This window comes from Perca fluviatilis, chromosome 17 (assembly GCF_010015445.1).
Source record: "Perca fluviatilis chromosome 17, GENO_Pfluv_1.0, whole genome shotgun sequence".
NCBI classification, from domain to species: domain Eukaryota; kingdom Metazoa; phylum Chordata; class Actinopteri; order Perciformes; family Percidae; genus Perca; species Perca fluviatilis.
The window spans coordinates 24560036-24579229 of NC_053128.1; the positions used below are offsets into that span (position 1 = coordinate 24560036).

Genomic DNA, 19194 nt, shown 5'->3' on the forward strand with positions numbered 1-19194 from the left:
TCAATCCAACCAGTAGTTGAGATATTCCAATCTGGGCCATAGTGGTGGACCGACATTGCCACTTCCCTACGGTGGCTAAAAATGTAAACTATATAACAGGACAAAAACACATGCAGACACCCACCTGCTGCTTATTCTCTTTAGAGTAGGGTAACATGGTGGACACATGGAACATGAGCTCGTGGCCCTGATACACTGTGTAGATGGACTTAATCCCTGTAGTGTCATCTGCAGGTGAAAAGAGAATGACAAAGGTAATTGGCAAAATCAAAGGCCTTTTACTTTAAAATGATGCTAATACAGTACAGGCCAAAAGTTTGGACACACCTTCTCATTCAATGCGTTTCCTTTTTATTTTCATGACTATTTACATTGTAGATTCTCACTGAAGGCATCAAAACTATGAATGAACACATATGGAATTATGTACTTAACAAAAAAGTGTGAAATAACTGAAAACATGTCTTATATTTTAGATTCTTCAAAGTAGCCACCCTTTGCTTTTTTATTAATAAAAGGGAAAAAATTCCACTAATTAACCCTGACAAAGCACACCTGTGAAGTGAAAACCATTTCAGGTGACTACCTCATGAAGCTCATTGAGAGAACACCAAGGGTTTGCAGAGTTATCAAAAAAAAGCAAAGGGTGGCTACTTTGAAGAATCTAAAATATAAGACATGTTTTCAGTTATTTCACACTTTTTTTGTTAAGTACATAATTCCATATGTGTTCATTCATAGTTTTGATGCCTTAAGTGAGAATCTACAATGTAAATGGTCATGAAAATAAAGAAACACATTGAATGAGAAGGTGTGTCCAAACTTTTGGCCTGTACTGTACGTCATTCAGCAGATCTCTTACTCTTGGTGTCTAGCCCTCCGCGGTAACCTGCCCATCCCTGCAGTGTAATGGAATCACCCAGAAGATTGAGAAACTTATCGAAGCTCTCACTTCCCGTCTCTGAAACCAACAAACCCAGGACTTAGCAGAAATCTTCTATTGCAGTACATTTTGTTTTGATACAGGGATAGCTTGACATATTGCGAAATACCCTTATACGCTTTCCATCCATGACTTAGATGAGAAGATTTATGCCAAGCTCATGTTTTAACACTAAATAATAAACTAACACCAGCAGCCGCTTAGCTTAGCTAAGCACGACTGGAAACAAGGAAAAACAGCTAGCCTGGCTCTATCTTAAAGTAATAAAATCCACATGGAAAAACCTCTAATCACTAATTAACATGTTATATCTTGTTTGTTCAATCTGTACGAAAAACGTGTAAAAACAACAAGCAGGGGGAGATGCGTGCCAGACTATTACTTGGCTGGGCACAAGTAAACAAATGAGATATCACATGTTAATTAGTGAGCCTTAGAGGTGCTGGTTGGCGGATTTTGTTGTGTTCAGAACCAGGCTACTGTAGTCGTTTTCCCGTTTCCAGTCTTTATGCTAAGCTAAACTAACCGGCTGCTGCCTCCAGCTTCATATTAAATGGACAGATATGAAAATGGTATTGATCTTCTCATCTAACTCTTGGCAACACAGCGCTTTCCCCAAAATGTCAAACCATCCCTTTATTTGTTTTGGACATTGAAAAAAGTTAGAGAGATTTACCATTGCTAAACATCTCGTCATCTGTGAGCTGTCCGTCTTTGGCAAACAGGACGCCAAATTTAAAGTTGACAGAACCCTACAAAAGTATAGCTGGGTTACAATGATGAAATAATTTACATTTCATGCATTTAATATTATTGTCTATTGACATACAGTGCTGCTATTGTCAGAAATATAATGCAAAAGATACATAAAATGGTATTTAAACTGCTAATTATCAGTCTTTACGGAAAAATAAGAACAAAGATATACAGAGGGAGTATTTACCCAACATGAAGACAGTATTAATAGCATGCCTTTACTGTACAATAACATGAGACAAAATCAAATGAATGAATAAAGTACAACTGTAGTTGGAGATATATTTAATATTTTTTTCCTGCAAGCTGCAAGTATGGCAGAGACTTTTACCAGATAAAGAGTCAATAAAGAATCAAACATTTGGATATATGTTATATGTGGGTACAGTATGTGAAGGTTACTGGAAAGGACATACCTGATGAATGTCTATGACCGATATTTATTTTCTAAATAAATTATTGCTTGCGTAATGGTCAGTGTGCGGGACTCTTTCTAAAGCTCCTGATCTGCTACTTTTGATTATATCCTACGCACCTGCCCGACAAAAGAGGTGTGCAAAAAATCTTTTCTACGTTGTACTGGAAAGGACATAAAAGAAGTACTGTAGTCTTTATCCTTGAAAACAAATGATCTCTACCATAACCAATTAATGAATAAGCTAAACTGTACTGTGAGAGCAGTATCATCCCATACCTCCTGTTCCTCCAACACCAGCAGATCCTGAGGAAAGAGGATACAACAATTATTATTCACAGTGACAAGCACTCCAGCCTGAGGATAGTATACAGTTTAGATGCTGCTGATCATGCCTGGCATGAAATGGATTTAAATAAGAGCTGGCCGATGTTCTAAATCTCACCTTCTGAATCTCCGGGTTGAGGATCTCCCTGGGGCCTTTCTCAAACCTGTCCATGTTCATTGCACTGGAGAAGAAGAAGAAGAAGAAGAAAATGAGGAGTTAATGTAAATGTAAATGGACAGTATTTATATAGCACTTTGCTAGTCTTAACGACTACTCATAGCACTTTTACAGAGTACAGGAACCATTCACCATTCACACACGTTCATACACTGTGGCCGAGGCTGCCTTACAAGGTGCCACCTGCTCATCAGATAAACATTCACACGCTCACACACCGATGGGGCAACATTGGGAAGCAATTTGGGGTTCAGTGTCTTGCCCAAGGACACTTTGACATGGGCCTGCAGGGCCAGGGATCAAACAACCAACTTCCAATTGGTAGGCGGCCACTGTACCACCTGAGCCACAGCCGCCCACCGGTGGAGGAAGTAGTAATAAAAAGAAAAGAAAAAGGGGTACTATAGTATTGATGAAAGACAAATGGCCCAAAGGGTTTACACAGAAGAGCGAGAGCGAGACTTGATACAGGGGATTTCTCCTCCTGCTTGTACCATTTGCCCTCATTCAGAGTTTGAGCGGTGATGCTGCTCAGCCCGAGGAATTTATTATCTTCAATCTCCTGTTTCATACATCTTGTTATATCCTGTTACCTGTCGGTTACGAAATCTGCTACTGGAAACATAATGTTAATGATATGTGTTGTCAGATTGGGTATTTTTTTCAGCGATTGGGCTACTTTTATATGTTTGAGCTGGTAAAACAGTAAAATTAGGATAGCTAAACATTCTCTGCTTTCAGCTTCTTAAATATGAGGATGTGCTGCTTTTTTTTGTCATATATTATAGTTAACTGAATATCGTTTTGAACTATTGATCAGACAAAACAAGCAATTATAATAAGGAAAATTATAATGGCATTTCTTTTTTTATAAATGTTCTAACATTTTATAAAAAAAATTATAATGAAAATAATCGCTAATTGCAACCCTTAACTGATGGCCGACAAAAGCAAATGACATTTCAGTTCTTCACAACTACACTGAAAATGTCTGTCTGATTCAAATGATAAATTCATCATACCTACACTATTTTATAAAGGCCTTGTAAAAGCTGTTCACATAAGTGAGGAGGATTTGGAGTGTATTGTATGTTTCATTGTTGTGTGTTTACTGATGTGTAAATATGCAAGCATACAGAGACCAATCTGCATGTCTGTATCTTATTCGAAAAGAATAAGATAATAAAAGAGACTTAAAACAATATAATGACTTTAATATCTCTATGTAGGTATGATCATATGTTGTTAAAATAGCATACACACAAGCAGCTTGGTGGCAAATATGCTTGCACATACACAACAGTAAACACTGTGGAACATACCATCAGTATACTTGTGTGTGTATTTGTGTGCATTGGACATAAAAAAAATGCCACTTTTATGGTAATTAGGCAAATTTGAGGCTTTGATTTCCTGTCAGTCACATCCGTAGTCTTCATGTCTCAGCAGCAGCATGTGATAACCAAAAATATTAATTTTCATACAAGTATTTTAAAGAGTGAATGAACTGTGCCGTCTGTAGAGCCTCGGGCTGCACTTCTCACCTTAGGATGGACTTGACTGATAGTGTTTTAGTCGGGCTGTAGGGGAGGCTGATCTTCAGAGTGCCCTGAGCGAACAAGAATGACACAGATCAGGGATTACAAACTCTTTTCTCTGAGGAGTCACTTGCTCTAACCTGTTGCACTGTTGCTCATTTATAAAAGAATATCCAGCAAACTCAGTATTAGCCAAAAGAAATTCACAGCCTGCAACATATTTTCATACAATAAATATAGAGAACCAAATTAAACCAGAGCAGTTCAAGCCAAACAAAGTTGTTCTGTTACAACAACAATAACATCCTGTACCAGTTAGAGTCTGACAGAAGACAAATCAATGTGATCAGGCAGCGGAGGTGCACCTAATCAGGTTCCAGATGAGGCTGGAGGCCAAAATTAAATCCAAGCTATCTTGGTCATGAAGCTGAGTCACCACACTACAAACACACAATAATGAGTAACACAGTCCCTCAACATGCCATTTTGTGCCACCTTATATTTAGATACACCTAAAGTACCACCTACAACTGTGTACTCAGTAAAAAATAAAGATCCTATGAGCCAATGGTAGATAGTAACTAAGTACATTAAATGCAGTAAAGAGGTGCTTATACTTTACTTGAGTATTTACATTTTATGCAACTTTATACCTCTACTCCACTACATTTCAGAGGGAAATATTGTACATTTTACTCCAACAAGATGTCCCCCCTCAGCTTCTTAGATGGTTGCCTTTAGATGACTTTTCAAGGCCCAAAGAGGTAAAACTATCCATTATTTCATAAAAAATAAATATTCGAGAAAAGTGCAAAAATGAATATAACTTTGTGTAGCAGAACTTGTTTTTTCCTTTTTTTATACCTCAATAATAATCATCTCATGACCACCCCCCCAACATGCAAGTCTGTCAACTTATTATATTTTGCTTTTTACCATTTACAGCTGTTTTTTTACTCTCATCTTATCTTGTGGCCTTTTGGAGGGGCTTGACCCCATTAGTAAAATGCTACTTACACACTGATGCATCCAAATTAACAGTATAATAATTATGTACACAGTCACAGCTGTGCTGCTGCTAATACTGTACTTCTGTACTTGTATTTAAAGGTGCCGTGTGGAGTTTTCTTGTGAGCAAACAGATATGTAAACAACAGATATGTTTACATTCATAAAATGCATTTTGTGTATCCATTAGGTTTGACAAATGTGTTGAATGCATTTCCTTCCTCATAAAACAGCTGCAAAAGCCGATTCTAAATCCTGTATTGTTTACATCCATGTTTACTAGCTAGCATACTTCTTTTTCTCTGCCTTTTTGCATGTGTCCATGTGTCCTAAGATAAACAAAACCAGGACCCACGTATAAAAAAAATTGCTTCACAGCGTTACGAGATGTCAAAAACTTATTTTACTTGTTATGGAGTATTTTTTACACTGTGGTATAGCGACTTTTAATTGCGTGACTTGTTCCACCCGGTGTGCAAATGGTGAACTCACCGACTTTCTCCAGAGGATGGCTCTGTACTGAGGAACCCGCTGGTTGTTCTGGTCCGAGAGGACGACTGACAGATAGAAGGGGTTCTTCTCTGCATCTGTACCCACGTAGTTCTGGTGGACTGAGGGAGAGAGAGAGAGAGATTATAATACAGATACAATCATACATACTCACACAAAGAATGATCGGAGGACTGATGTTTTAGTTTTACTTATTTAGGTAGAATATTTTATCTCTTATTCTGTAGGTATTCATCACCCCCTTTTATCCCCTTGTGGTGTCTTGGCCTGTGGTTCTCAGCCTTTTTGTTCTCCTTCCTACCTATTCTTTTCTCCCATTCATTACCCCCCCCTCACACACACACACACACACACACACACACATTCCCAGTTCTCTCTGTGTGTTACATGGTCACAGACAAAGATCTCAACAGCAGAGTCACACATTCATGCCTCTGCTTCTTCGGTTGACAGGGTAACATCATCAGAAACAATGCTCAACAGACCTTCAAACCCAATTAGACGCAGGATCTCTGTCTGCATGCTGTCCCTTTCTTTGTCCTCCTCTGATGCTTTCTTTTCCTCTCATGTCATGTCTCTTTTTCCATAATTTCATTTTCTTCCTCTATTTGGTTTTTATCTCTCTTTATTCTCCATTAACCATATTTTTATGCTTCAGGTGAGCAATGACATTGCAAGGTTAGGTTGCAATTATGTACTTATTAGTTTAGACAGCTTGAGCTCTCTCTGTGTGAGAACAAAGCACATTGTAATCAATCAGGAGTTGTCTTCATACCTGATGCAAGACAACGGGGAAACAAACGAGGTCAAACTGTTTTGCTTTTCTTCACCTAATCATCAAGAAATTAAGAATTCAAGTCTTTGTATTGGATGCTTCATTAGACAGGAAGTGGATGTGTTAATATAATTGGCCTAGAGTTCATAATGCGTTGTGTTGTACGATGCAGTCTCTAGCTCTGCTCAGGCTGTGACACACAGATGGCTCAGCTGCAGTCCAAACAGGTCCAGCCAACTTTCTGGAGACATGGCTCATTTTAAACTGCCCATGTCGTACCATGATTAGACCCTGGCTACAGAAGAAAAGGCATTGGTCTTGCTGTCCAACGTTCCTTGACAATTATCTCCATACTTCTCGGGCTCTTTCCTTTTAAGCAGAAGGCATTCCTCCTAATTCGAGTCACGGTAAAGAAACCCGGACAATGATCTTTTTGTTGCACAACTTTCTGTGCCGCCTCCACTGCGAGCCTGAGAACAGGCGGGGTATTAATGAGGATGGCGAGATGATGAGGGTCAGAAAGGTGGAGGAGCAGGTGACCGCTTCTAATGTTTTTTTTTTTTTTTCAACAATAGCAGAGGCTGCTCTTGTGAATGGCTCCTGCTAGCCTGGGCTCATTTCAGAAGCCGGCAGTCCAATCTTAATTGCATTATCTGTTTGAGGCAAGCTCTGTCTAGTGGTGGTGAGGCTGTGTGTCCTCAATGGGCTTCCTCCCTGGACGGTGTATGGGATTAGACTCTCAGTGGGGATATGGCTGGATGCTAACAAGTTTTGGCCTTGAATGAAGAGCAGTGCAGTGTGAGGACAAGGCTGACTTCATAAGATAAGAAGCGTCCTGTGGACCAGGGAAGAAACAGAGGATGTTTTATTTCTGCAGCTCAAAGGCTCTCCCTCACACTGTGTATTTCTCTCATTATCTCACACTTACACCATGTGTGTGTGTTTAAGATTGTTTAAAAAAAAATGTATAACACAACAGAGCAACACTGACCTTTTCCCAGGAAGTATTTAAAGAACCATCTAGTGTGGTACTCTGGATTCTCCAGATGGACATCAGTTCTCCTCCAGGTTCCTGGCGTGTAGTCCAAAGCCTGTTTGTAACACACACACACACACAGCTTGAGTCACAGCAGTCTTCCCTTTGGAAAAAAACAGTTGCACAATGCAGCAGTACTGATTAAAATACTCTGGTCAGGAAATCACACCCACAGTGAGTTACTGTTGTGATGGAAATAATCCATACCAAGAGGTGAGACATAAGCAAGGGTGTGAATCACATTAGGACAGGGGACCACAATAGACATACTCTGCAGCTGTGTTTTTTTAAACTAGAACAACAAAGATCATGTTGCAGCAAATGCTGGGAACGATTAAAACTGTACTGAGTATAATATACTAAGGTTGTTAAGCGTGATGTTAGTAACTGAAGACTTATGAAAAGAAACTTGTCATGTTCGTCCAGTCATATGACTTTAAGGACATAAGACAGGAAGCTGGCTGTGAAATGTTGTCAGTCTACAGTAAATTATGACAATGATGTTAGGAGATCTGGTGAAGGGGATTCATATTATATACAGTATCAAAAATCCTGATTCTTCTCTTTGCCTGTGTACATATGTTTTGCAACTAATGCAACTAAGTTAACAAGCCAGTACGTGACCCCAGGCAGGGGCAGACTGGGGCAAAAAATTGCCACTCATGATTTTCCCCCTCTAAAATGTCAGATTGCTTGATTTGATAAATCATTTTTACCAACAGAAAAAGTATCCGCATTTAACTATTAAAAGGCAACAATGGGAGAAAAGTCAGAAAAGATCAATGGCTCCATGAGAGTAGTAGTTCCAGCACGCAACTCCCCATAAAACAATAAAGTTCATTTTATTTGTACAGAATTAACAAACGAGATGAGGTGGTAATGAGTGAGCTTTAGAGGGGCTGGCAGGTAGACTTTTGGATAGCGCCAGGATAGCTATGCTAACTAAGCTAATCATCTCCTGGCATTAGGTACAGACATGATATTAATATGGATCTTCTATCCAACTCTCAGCAAGAAAGAAAATATATCCCACATGTCAAACTATTCCTTTAAGTTACTGTAAATTAGTGACATATCATTTAATAATAATTTGTCTTCATCTATAGATGTCTGACCATCATCATTTTTAGGGGATTCAGGACAAGAAGTCTATGGCCTCAAAAATGACCATCATTTCATTATTTGCTGAGGTTAGTGAAGGCAAGAGGGCTGATGCATGTTGTATGGACCTCATCTGAAGAGCCATTCTCCACCCTGAAGCGTCCTGCCCTCTGAATGGCCCCATCTGCGTCACTGGAAATTAGCTGAGAGGGAGACAGAGAGACAGAAAGAGAGGGAGACATGCTTAAAATTAGACATGTGACAAACCATGACTTGTGGCAGACAGTAATAAACAGGTCATAAATACATTAGAGCTGGCTATCATCAGGGACGAAAAAGAGGAACCAAAGGCAGAAACATCACCTCCATGTGACAACAGCAGTACGAGTCCTACAAACATATCTGTCCTCAGCAGTCTTCCCCTGTAGATTATCAACGTCTCCACACTTCTTTAATCATCAATAATTACTCAAGCCATTGCAATGATTCCTCTGACTCCCTTCACTGTAAAACAAAATGTTTTTATGCTGCATTTCTTTTCTTCTTTTTCTCGCATCTGCCACTCTCTACTTATCTCCCCAATTATCCGTCTCTTGCTGACTCACCTCTCTCGACAACAGCATTGGAGAGGAGACATTATGAGAGCGAAATGGGACAGGTAATGATAGTGGAAGAGTGAGAACAGAATGTATCCTCTGTAAGATATTCAGTCAATATCTCTGCTGAATCAACACAGGAGGGCAAAGAAGTGATAGTTCCCCCCACTTTTATCTATATATTTATGGCTATTTAAGACCACTCTTGCAGGGCAGGGCCCCCCTCATATTAATTCATTATCTATTCATGTTTTGTTTTTTGTTTTTTTTAATGATGTCTATTTCTTTTTAGCTTTTTGTTTTTTGTTTTTAGGTTGTTGTGTTGTAATTTTTGGAGCTTGTATTGCAAGACCAATTTCCGTGTCTACGGACAATAAAGTGCTATCTATCTATCTATCTATCTATCTATCTATCTATCTATCTATCTATCTATCTATCTATCTAAGTACATGCAACTTAAATAAATGGTTTCACATTTTGGGGAATACTGTACACTTGCTGGCTTTCTTGCTAAATGGTAAATGGCAAGCCACATTTCTAACCTCAGCACTCTGTATGTTGCTCTGCGATTCGATCAGATTGCGTTCCGTACGCTAACTATAGCAGCAGAGTCAAACAGCGGCAGATCGGTTTGTTATATAGAAATGTGTTATATTTGGCTGGTACATTGACTTTGTGTTTGCAAATCCTTGGGTGTGTGTGCATGTGTGTGTAGGCTGCAGTCCTTTCCCAGTGTCAGATCAAGGTTGACATGTTCTTAGACCTGTAACAGGGGAGCCAATGCTGACACGTTTCATCTGAATTTGGTGTGACTGATGTATGACTGCTTTGTTTTAGTAATGTAAAAGCTGTCCGTGTACAGTTAATTACATGTGATATCTCAACACTAGTAATGGGTGATTTGCCACATTCTTCTTACCCTTGTGAACATCTTCAAAACCCCCTTCAATCTATTGCTCTTCACATCCCCTTTTCTCTTTTATCCCCCCAACACCATCACACTGAATGATGTTTTGTTGCCAGGCAACAGACCGCAGAGTCTCTCCTCCCTCGTCTCTCCCTGCCTCTATTCTCTGCGTCTTTAACCTCTGCTCTTTGACCACCTTGACTGTCGTGCTCTACTTTTGCTCCCCTCGCCGATAGAGGTCTCTGCTCTGCCGATATATACTGCATGTTTTAAAAAGAGTTGGCTGTGTATCCCTGCACACACACTGTGGTCCAGATGGCCTGAAATGGTCTGGAGGAGCCAAGCAAGAAGAGGGTGAAAAGGAAGTTCCTCGGAGAGAAAGACTGAACATGGACAGCTGCTAAGTGTACCTCTTAGTGTAACTGACCTCTAGGAGGAACACACAGAAACAAGGAAACTACTGCAACAACGGAATACATTCATTATCGATCTGTTGTTTAGATTAATAGTTTAGTCCAAAAAATAGAGGTACAATGTGCCAGTTTCCTTAGTCCTAGGTGACGTCTTCTTTTGTTCAACCAACTCTTCAAAAGCAGGAAATCGTTATATTTTAAAGGCTGAAAACAGCAATTTTCTGTAATTTTTGTTGGAAAAATTATATAAAAAGTTAGTTGCTTATCAAAATAGTTGCTGATTATTTTTTTGTCGATTGATGCGGCTCTAAATAAAACGGTGGACATATGGAGAACAAACTACTTTTAATTTTTTCTGTATTACTGTCACATAACAAATATTTAAGCCATGAACAATGAGAGTGTTTACATGCGCACATGCATACTCTGATAGAAACTAGATTACTAGATAGATACTGTGGCTGTGGCATGTAAACATCTCATTCAGGATTCTGACCATTCTCTGCCATGCTCGCAGGTGTATCATCGACTAAAGTTACCTAGTACTTCGTCAGTTAAACTGAAAACATGATGGGAAATAATGATCATTATTATAATGTAAATAATGATAAACATGCTGAAATAAAGGGAAAGTCTGACTTCAGAAATGCCGATTGACCAGTAAATTGTACTGTGGCTCATTTTCTATTTCCAGTGATGATATGGAGAAGCTACTGTACATCCAGCACAAACTGTGTTCACTATCAACTGTTGAGGTAGCTCTGTCGACACAGAAATAAGTGGCTGAGATGTTCAAGAGTCAAAGACACGCTTGCAGGCAGACGATCAGAAAACTGGACACTGTGGCAATGATCATGCATACTGGGATATGAATAACCAGCTTTCTCATTTTCCATGTAAACGCTATATCCTGAATATGATCAAAACCATGAATGGCCGACACAACCTGTCCAAAAACTATGCAGTGTTTATCAGTTTGGAGAGTGGGTGGTGTGCCCTACTTCAGCGGATCATTAGATCATGTCAGACAGAACAATAACGAGGGAAAGTGATGAGAGAGCACTTACGGTGGAAGGAGAGAGAGAGAGAGAGAAAGAGTCAAAGTCCATTCAAAGCATTCCTGTGAGCAAGTGAGGATGAAAGACGAGATTTTTACATTCTGAATAAAATCATTAATAACTGTCACGCTGGCTTTATTGTTCATGTTAAATTAAATCTGATATGCAGTACTGTAGCTGGGGGATTAGAAAGCTCTTAAATGAGATTCTGCGACTTGAGCTTCACAGGAGTTGGGTGTGAAAGCATTCATATTGTAGCACATAAATAGTTTGTTTTTATGTCATGCAAACATTTGGCCCACATGGTATTACCAGACACTGCTATCTATCTGTACTAGTACTTCTATATACTTTCAAATAACATATTTAGGAGCAGAATACGTTAATAAAGTTTATATCCTGACAGAGGACCTTCCTTCCTTCTCCCAGGCTTTCTCTGAATAATTAACTAACTTAAATAATTAACACTTAAATGTTTCATATGTGAACAGCCAAGTCAAGTCCATGTTGTTTAAAAAAAAAAAATTCTATTTCTGTTTGTATCTTACTAAAAAATCTAATACTGCAAATAACAATTATTTCCATCCTCAATTAATCTACCAGTTATTAACAAGACTAATTGTTTGGTCTATTGTCAAGAAAGTACTGAATAATAGCAATCACAATTTGCTAAAGCTCAAGGTGACGTCTTTAAATTGCTTGTTTTAAAATGACAAACAGTTCAAAACCCAAAGAAATGTATGTTGCCATCATACAGTACAGGCCAAAACTTTGGACACACCTTCTCATTCAATGAGTTTTCTTTATTTCTTTATTATTATTATCTAATCTGATTATCTATCGTACAGGACCTAGTGTGTTCTTGTCTGTGTATGTAAATGTTTGTGTAAAACTATTTCTGTTATATTTTATAGAATTTGTTTGCTCTCTATAATACCAATAAATAGATGTTTAAAAAAAAGTGTTATCAAGATGTTTTACACATCACAAAAATGTGTGTGTGTCAAAAAAACACACTGATATCGTTAAAACATTTTCCATTAATATGACATTGATTTCACCCACGCACACAAGTAAAGCGCTGGCTGCATTTCCTTCCCATGGTATGCTACAAGATAATACAATCCAGCCAAGCATGATTACTGCAGGTGTGAAGCTCTGATTAACGACAGAGAGGTTTCTGTGCAATAATTGGCTGTGTCTGAGGAGAGGCTGCGGAAAATACTGCCTTCTCTCCTTTCATACGCATATTAATAGGCCTGAAAACAAATATATTTTCTGCTTACTTCCTGGTGTGGTGGTATGTGTGCCAGTGCTTATGTGTGAGGAAAAGGGCTTTCCGTCAAGATCTGTATGTGCGTGCGGAAAATGGAAAGTAAATGTCGAAACCATAGGCCTCTATCTCCCTGCATTTTTCGCGTCTCCTGCAACATTAACTGTCCAATCGCAGGATAATTGAGGGGAAACCAATGCAGCGTTCAGACAGAGCAATGCGCCGCCTCCATAGTTTATGTGTGTGAAAAACTGATGTGAAAACAAAATGTGTGACATTCTGTATTAAATGTGCATTTAAGTAAGTGTTTGTGCTGCTGTGTGGAAATAGGCTTTCTTGCTGTTTTTGGGTGAAAGAATGAAAAATAGCAGGAGAAGAGAGCCATTAAGCGCTCTGGGGAGTCTGTGTGTGTCTATGCGCACACTCATGCATGCATCACGCAGCCACTGCTTTTAAATCATGCAAAGAATGGCAAAGAAGGAAAAGCTGCACTCCAACGATTCCCCAGCCGGGGAAGGCAGGGAAGAGGAAACAGAGGAGAAGGGGCAGCCTGTTATGCTTTTACGCTTTAACAAACAACCTATAAAACACCTCACCTCTGCTGGGGAGCAAAAAGTAGAGTGATGGGGCAGAAAAAAAAAGAGAAGGGGCATCAAACGTATAGAGAAAGGGGGACAGAATGAAGTGTGAGGTCGCTGGGTTAGAGAGGGAAAGAGCAATGTGTGATGACAACAAAAAGCCGAATGATAAAAGAATAATAGCCATCTCTACGATGCGTAACCCCATGGGAAAGGGACGAGGCTTTCAAGCTTTATAGACGGAGAGAAATAAAACACACACACACACACACACACACACACACACACACACACACACACACACGCTCCCATTTTAGAACATGACTTGAACATTTCACAAACACAATTGAGCTCACGGTGTTCTTAGAGAGCCTTTGATTTCCCTAAGGCCTATGAGACAAAGGAGCGCTGCAGTGCAGAGAGAGACACATATGTGTGTGTGTGTATGTGTTGGGGGTATTAAATCAATACTTTTTTGACTGCTGATAGATAATTGATCTCATCAGTGGGCCTGTTCATGCAAACTCACACAATCCTTCAGGAAGGCAGAGAACACGGAGGCGTAGACGACAGAGGAAGGAATTGAGCAGAGGGTGAGGAGGGAAGTAGTAAGTAGTGGTGGTGGTGGTGGGGGGGGGTGTTTGAAGAGAGGCAGGTGCACAGTCAGAGAGAAGATATGAGTGAGGAATGAGAGAAAAGAGAGAAAATTAGGGAGGAGATGAATGGAGGCAGAAAAGAAGAAGAAGAGAGGAGGCAGAGATAATTAATTAAAGAACGTATCCAGAGGAATCTAGAAACTGTTATCGGGTCTTTTTTCCTCCTCTACAAGCAACGGTAACTATGACATGGCAGCCTTGTCAAGCTTTGGATTTTTTTTTAATCCAAAACCAAAAACCCAAGAGCAACGTGTAAGGAATGGCTTAAACTGTGTGTTTGAATGCTCTAAGATGCAAACGATGCCTGGCTAACTAGCTTACTTACATTTTGTGGGGTTACTGTATAGGATATGTAAGAAAGGTACCTGTTCAAGACTGGAGTATCCACTGTGTGGGAGCTAACTTGTTACTATATCAGGGTTTAGGGTAAAAATAGCAGCTCTGAAGTTTACACTCCAGCAACCCCAGCCAAACTTGCGATAATCTCTATGTCTAAGTCATCATGCAATCCTTTCCCCTCATAAAAGTGAAGCATAGGAACCGTTTAACAGTGTTGGTCATCTTACTTTAAAAAAGTAATTAGTTACTGTGACGTTATTTTTTATGTTCTATAACGCTATTACGTTCTATAACATCTTTAATGTCAAAGATGTTTATATTAACTGACTGAAGAATAAAAACACTATATACAGTATTTTAGAACATTTGGTATTTATTTGAACTCAATAGATTGCAGCCTGCCATATGATATGCATAGAAATAAAAACATATAAAAAATAAATAAATAAATTTTCCTGGGCATAGCGTGCATGTTACATAAACATTCTTGCCTTTAATTTCAATGAGCAAGAAGTAGTGCTGGTACTTCCAGTTCAAGAACGCTACCTTTGAATTTCCCTGGCTCGTCGCCATTGCCGCTGTCTTGTGTTTAGTGGTCAGAGCGTGCAGTGAGACAGCGTGAGCAGGGCATCCGCCCACCCAGCCAACCATCATCGCATTTGCAACGGTATCATCATCCTCACCCCTCCTCTCTCCAGGCAGCTGGTGTGTAGCCAAAGCCTGTTACTCCCAACACTGCCATTTAAAAATACAAACATTAAAGTATAAATCTAACCACTAAGTATGTTTTTCTATCGTTGTTAATGTGAGGACAAATAATTACATTTAAAGTATAATGCTGTATTGTATTGTGCAAATATTAACTGAGTGTCAAAGCGTGATTCATCTTTTCCCCAGAAGTCATTGTGTTTTCAATAGTTTTTTGATAAACGATAAAGCTCTTTGGCACAGAGAAACAAACTCTATGAGGCTTTTGATACAGTCTATACTTGTTGGTTGGATATTTTCATAGCTGGTTTTAGTCTTTTCTTTTTTTTAATTAGTTGACAATAACAAAAGTATTGAATATAACCAGACTTTTCCTTGAAATATTTGAGAATAAAATCAGTCTACTAAGCATTTGGATCACTTTTTTCATGTTTTTTTAGAGGAGCTACTTCCGTCAAGCTGCAAACTGATCTGCATAACATGCATGCGAAAAGCCCTCTCATGTAGTGGAAGACTCCTGCAATGCTAATAATAATGTATAACGCATGATGTATCTATAGATGTGAAATTTCAACCGACTACCTGTGAAGGAGAAAATTAGAGGTGAAAATTGTAAATCAAAGACAAGCGTGTGTAATGTGGCTGTTTGCCATTTAGCCATTGACTGCACCTGATTAGCATTAATGCTGCCTGCGGCTAGGACAAATCCAGCCATTCTAACAACAGCACCACATCAAGAATCTGCCCATTTATACAACAGCAACACTGGCGATGATAAATCTAAGGATTAGGACTGAAGCCATTGGATCACCTACCCACCCACCCAAGAGGAGTCACGCTAGTAGGGTGCAGCAGCTTTAAGGGCCCTTAAGAGTGGGCAGATGCTGCAGTGAAGCCTGGGATCACAGAACGGAGCTGCAGAGTGCCATGCATCTTCTAACTAATCAAACTATGACGTAGAATATTTTAAATTACTTTCAAAGAGGTGTTTTATGCTCTAAACTGAAATTGTTAAAGGGTGAATGTGATACTGGTTACCATGGGCAATTTTAAACCCTTTTAGGGGGGCTCAAGCCCCTAAATTTCATCTCAGCCCCCCAAAAAATTACAATATTAGAAAACTGTTTTTTAAATAAATTTTGGTGCTTCAAGTGAGAGTTTGCGAACTTGTTTGTTAGTGACAGTGGACTAACAATTACATGTTCAAAGGGCTTGCAACAGGTTTAATATCCTGTCGCCAATGCTATGCACCTGTAACCCAGTCAAGGAAAGGGTCAACAGGAATGTAGTTTAGGCCAATCGGAGGTGGTCGTGCCAGACTCCCGCCTTTGGCTGAGTCTCTAGCTGATCTGTCAGAGGGAGAGCAGGAGTGCGGTTGTGAAGTTTAACGTTGGTAGTCCCCAGAGAAGAAGTTGGTGACTATGTCATGACTCTGGATTAGAGTCATGACATAGAGTGTTATTTACATAAACTTCTGGTGTACTTACAAACTTTCCAATCCATCGTTTTATGAGAGCATAACCTATTTGTACTAGTGTAGAAGTTTGGTATCATTTCGGGCATTATTAGTGGGGTCATTTACGAGATACATCACTGGATCCATTAGTCCCTGCGCTAAGCTATTCAGCTGATAACGCTACTACGCTAACTCTCCCAATGTTCGACCCAGGTGAAAAAAGCTTCTGGGGGAGTGTTTGGCTCGAGGTCATGGTGCAAAGGACCCTAGGGTGAAATTACTCCGAACCATCACTTTAAGCTGCAACTGGCCCCTGCAGCTTCATTAAAGTTTAAAGTTACATACCAATAAAGGACAGGGCTTTTAATATCGGCAGCCTCTCACAGAAATCCTGTTATCGTTTGTTTCACAGACAATAAACAGAGAAAAACATCATGTCAAACTTTAAAGAAGCAGCCCTGGTGAGCCCATGTTCTCTGCAGTTTCTGGGAGAGTTTGCACTTAAGATTGCAAGTGTATCCTGTGTTCCTGTGTGAATCTGGGTGACAAGTACCACCCATCGTAACTACCACTGTAATCTATCATTCTCCAATAGTAAACCTCAGTGGCTCTAGTTATGACTCATGAGTGTGCATTCCTGTTCAGAAAGCTGTCGACACATCTGGGCGTGTGTGTGTGTGTGTGTCTGTGTGTGTGTGTGTGTAAGCAGAGCAATGAGTTGAGCCAGCAGAAGATAAATATGTAAATGTTGTGAGGCCCACAAGTCTTAATCATTGGAGCTATTTACAGTGATAGATCTACAGTTGTTGTTTTATTTCAAAACAATATTTTAGCGTGGGTTCAAACCAATTTATATGATTTATCATGAACCAGAATGCTTCCTTGTAGGGCTGTAACTAATGATTATTTTCCATCAATTAAATGATCAAGTGACTAATTGTTTCAGCTCTACTTCCTTACCCTTAAAATTGTTTTTTTGTCAGCTGATTGTGGCTACACTTATACTTAGGTGGTCATATATTTTATGAAAAAAAAACTCAATCGGCCATCATTTTGTAATTGCAATTTGTGGCAACAGTTGTGCCAAAGTTACACAGTATAGCTTTAATGTCAATAAACACACAAACAGGCGCAGTCACACACACAGTGAGACGCACGTACGCCAAGAGGGGAATGAATTCAGTGCGACAGTGCAGTCAAAAGCCTTTGAGCCAGTGACAGTAACACTGGTAGGCAGGTGGGAGTCGAGCCGTCTGCTCACCAATCACCGTGCAAGACTGACAGCTAACCTCTCAATACAGTGCTCCTCAAATTCACACTCGTACACACAGTAGTCTCAGTCACGGCACGGCCAAAATCAACATGACTGTGTGTGTGTGTCTGAAGGGTTTGATCCTCAAAACCTCCAACATGTTTTGTTTTCCAGATTCAGAGACAGCTAGTGCCCACCTCTCTCTATCCATCACGCCTTCATCTGTGGGAGTCAAATGAAGACAATTCACTTTACAGGGAAAAAAAACAACAACAACGCCACACTCTCCAAACAGTTATGTCAGGATGAAACAGGATTAATTGTCATCGGCTTCAGCTTTGGCGTGCCACACACAATTAAGCTTTTAAAAGTGGACCGTGGAGTTGTCAGTGAATGAAGTGACAAGACAGGGTGGGAGTTGCCTTTGTGTTTGTGTTAGTGTTTGTCTCTATCTATGAATGCAGATGCCATCATGGAGTATTTGTTTGCTCATTTGTGTGGATGAGTGTGTGCTGGCACAGAGGTTAATAGGAACCTCACACACAAACACACCACTGATTCCCCACACTCTCGCCTTCACTCAGGATAACTTAGCCAACAAAATCCTATGATTCAATATGTTCCAGTGTAGTGAACCGGTGAGTACATGAATATCCCACTGCACACTGAGCTCCTGATGAGTTCAGAGTGAATGTAGGTAAAGTCTTTCCTCCATGTCTCTGGATCAGGATGCATTTTAGCCATGCTAGCAGCAATGTCAGTCTGTCATTTGGTCGGACTGTAATATCTCAACAATTATTAGATGGATTGCCATGAACATTTGTACAGACCTTCATGCCTCCCCGAGGATGACTTTTGAGGATCCTCTGACTTTTCCTCTAGCGCCAATGTGAGGTTGACGTTTTTGGTTTTAATCGAAATATCTTGACAACTATTCAATGGATTGCCATGACATTTAGTACAAACAGGCATGGTTCTTAACGGATTAATTGTAAAAGCTGACTTTTTTTTTTATCTAGTGCCATCATCAAGTCAAAATGTGTCCAATACTAAACTACAATAGCTTATGACCAAACACCTGAAAAACTAATTACATTCCCATCACTCTCAGCTGTAGGCTACTTTGTGTTTACTGCACATGTTGCACGCCAACATGCTCAGCTATGATGGTGAACATCTGCATGCTAGCATTATCATTGTGAGCTTGTTAGCGTGCTGATGTGAGCATTTAGCTTAATGCCAAAGTTCATCATCACAGAACAGCTAGCATGGCTGTAGACTTAGTCTTGTTGTTAGAGGGATTTCAACTTTATTCTGAAGATGTGATGCTCATAAGGGTGCACACATACAGAAGGATATATTTAGTGAGAG

At 39.7% G+C, this 19194-nt stretch overlaps 1 protein-coding gene across 1 annotated transcript in view; it reads right to left on the reverse strand.

Moving 5' to 3' along the window:
• garnl3 (GTPase activating Rap/RanGAP domain like 3) overlaps positions 1 to 19194 on the reverse strand; it is a 56936-nt gene that overhangs the window by 26272 nt on the left and 11470 nt on the right. The window contains exons 3-11 of the mRNA XM_039779850.1: positions 8716 to 8790; positions 7442 to 7541; positions 5658 to 5776; positions 4164 to 4228; positions 2560 to 2623; positions 2394 to 2420; positions 1620 to 1695; positions 863 to 961; positions 125 to 228 (exon numbers count right to left, since the gene is read on the reverse strand). Of these exons, the coding sequence (XP_039635784.1) occupies positions 125 to 228; positions 863 to 961; positions 1620 to 1695; positions 2394 to 2420; positions 2560 to 2623; positions 4164 to 4228; positions 5658 to 5776; positions 7442 to 7541; positions 8716 to 8790 (729 nt within the window). The remainder of the gene's footprint in view (positions 1 to 124; positions 229 to 862; positions 962 to 1619; positions 1696 to 2393; positions 2421 to 2559; positions 2624 to 4163; positions 4229 to 5657; positions 5777 to 7441; positions 7542 to 8715; positions 8791 to 19194) is intronic.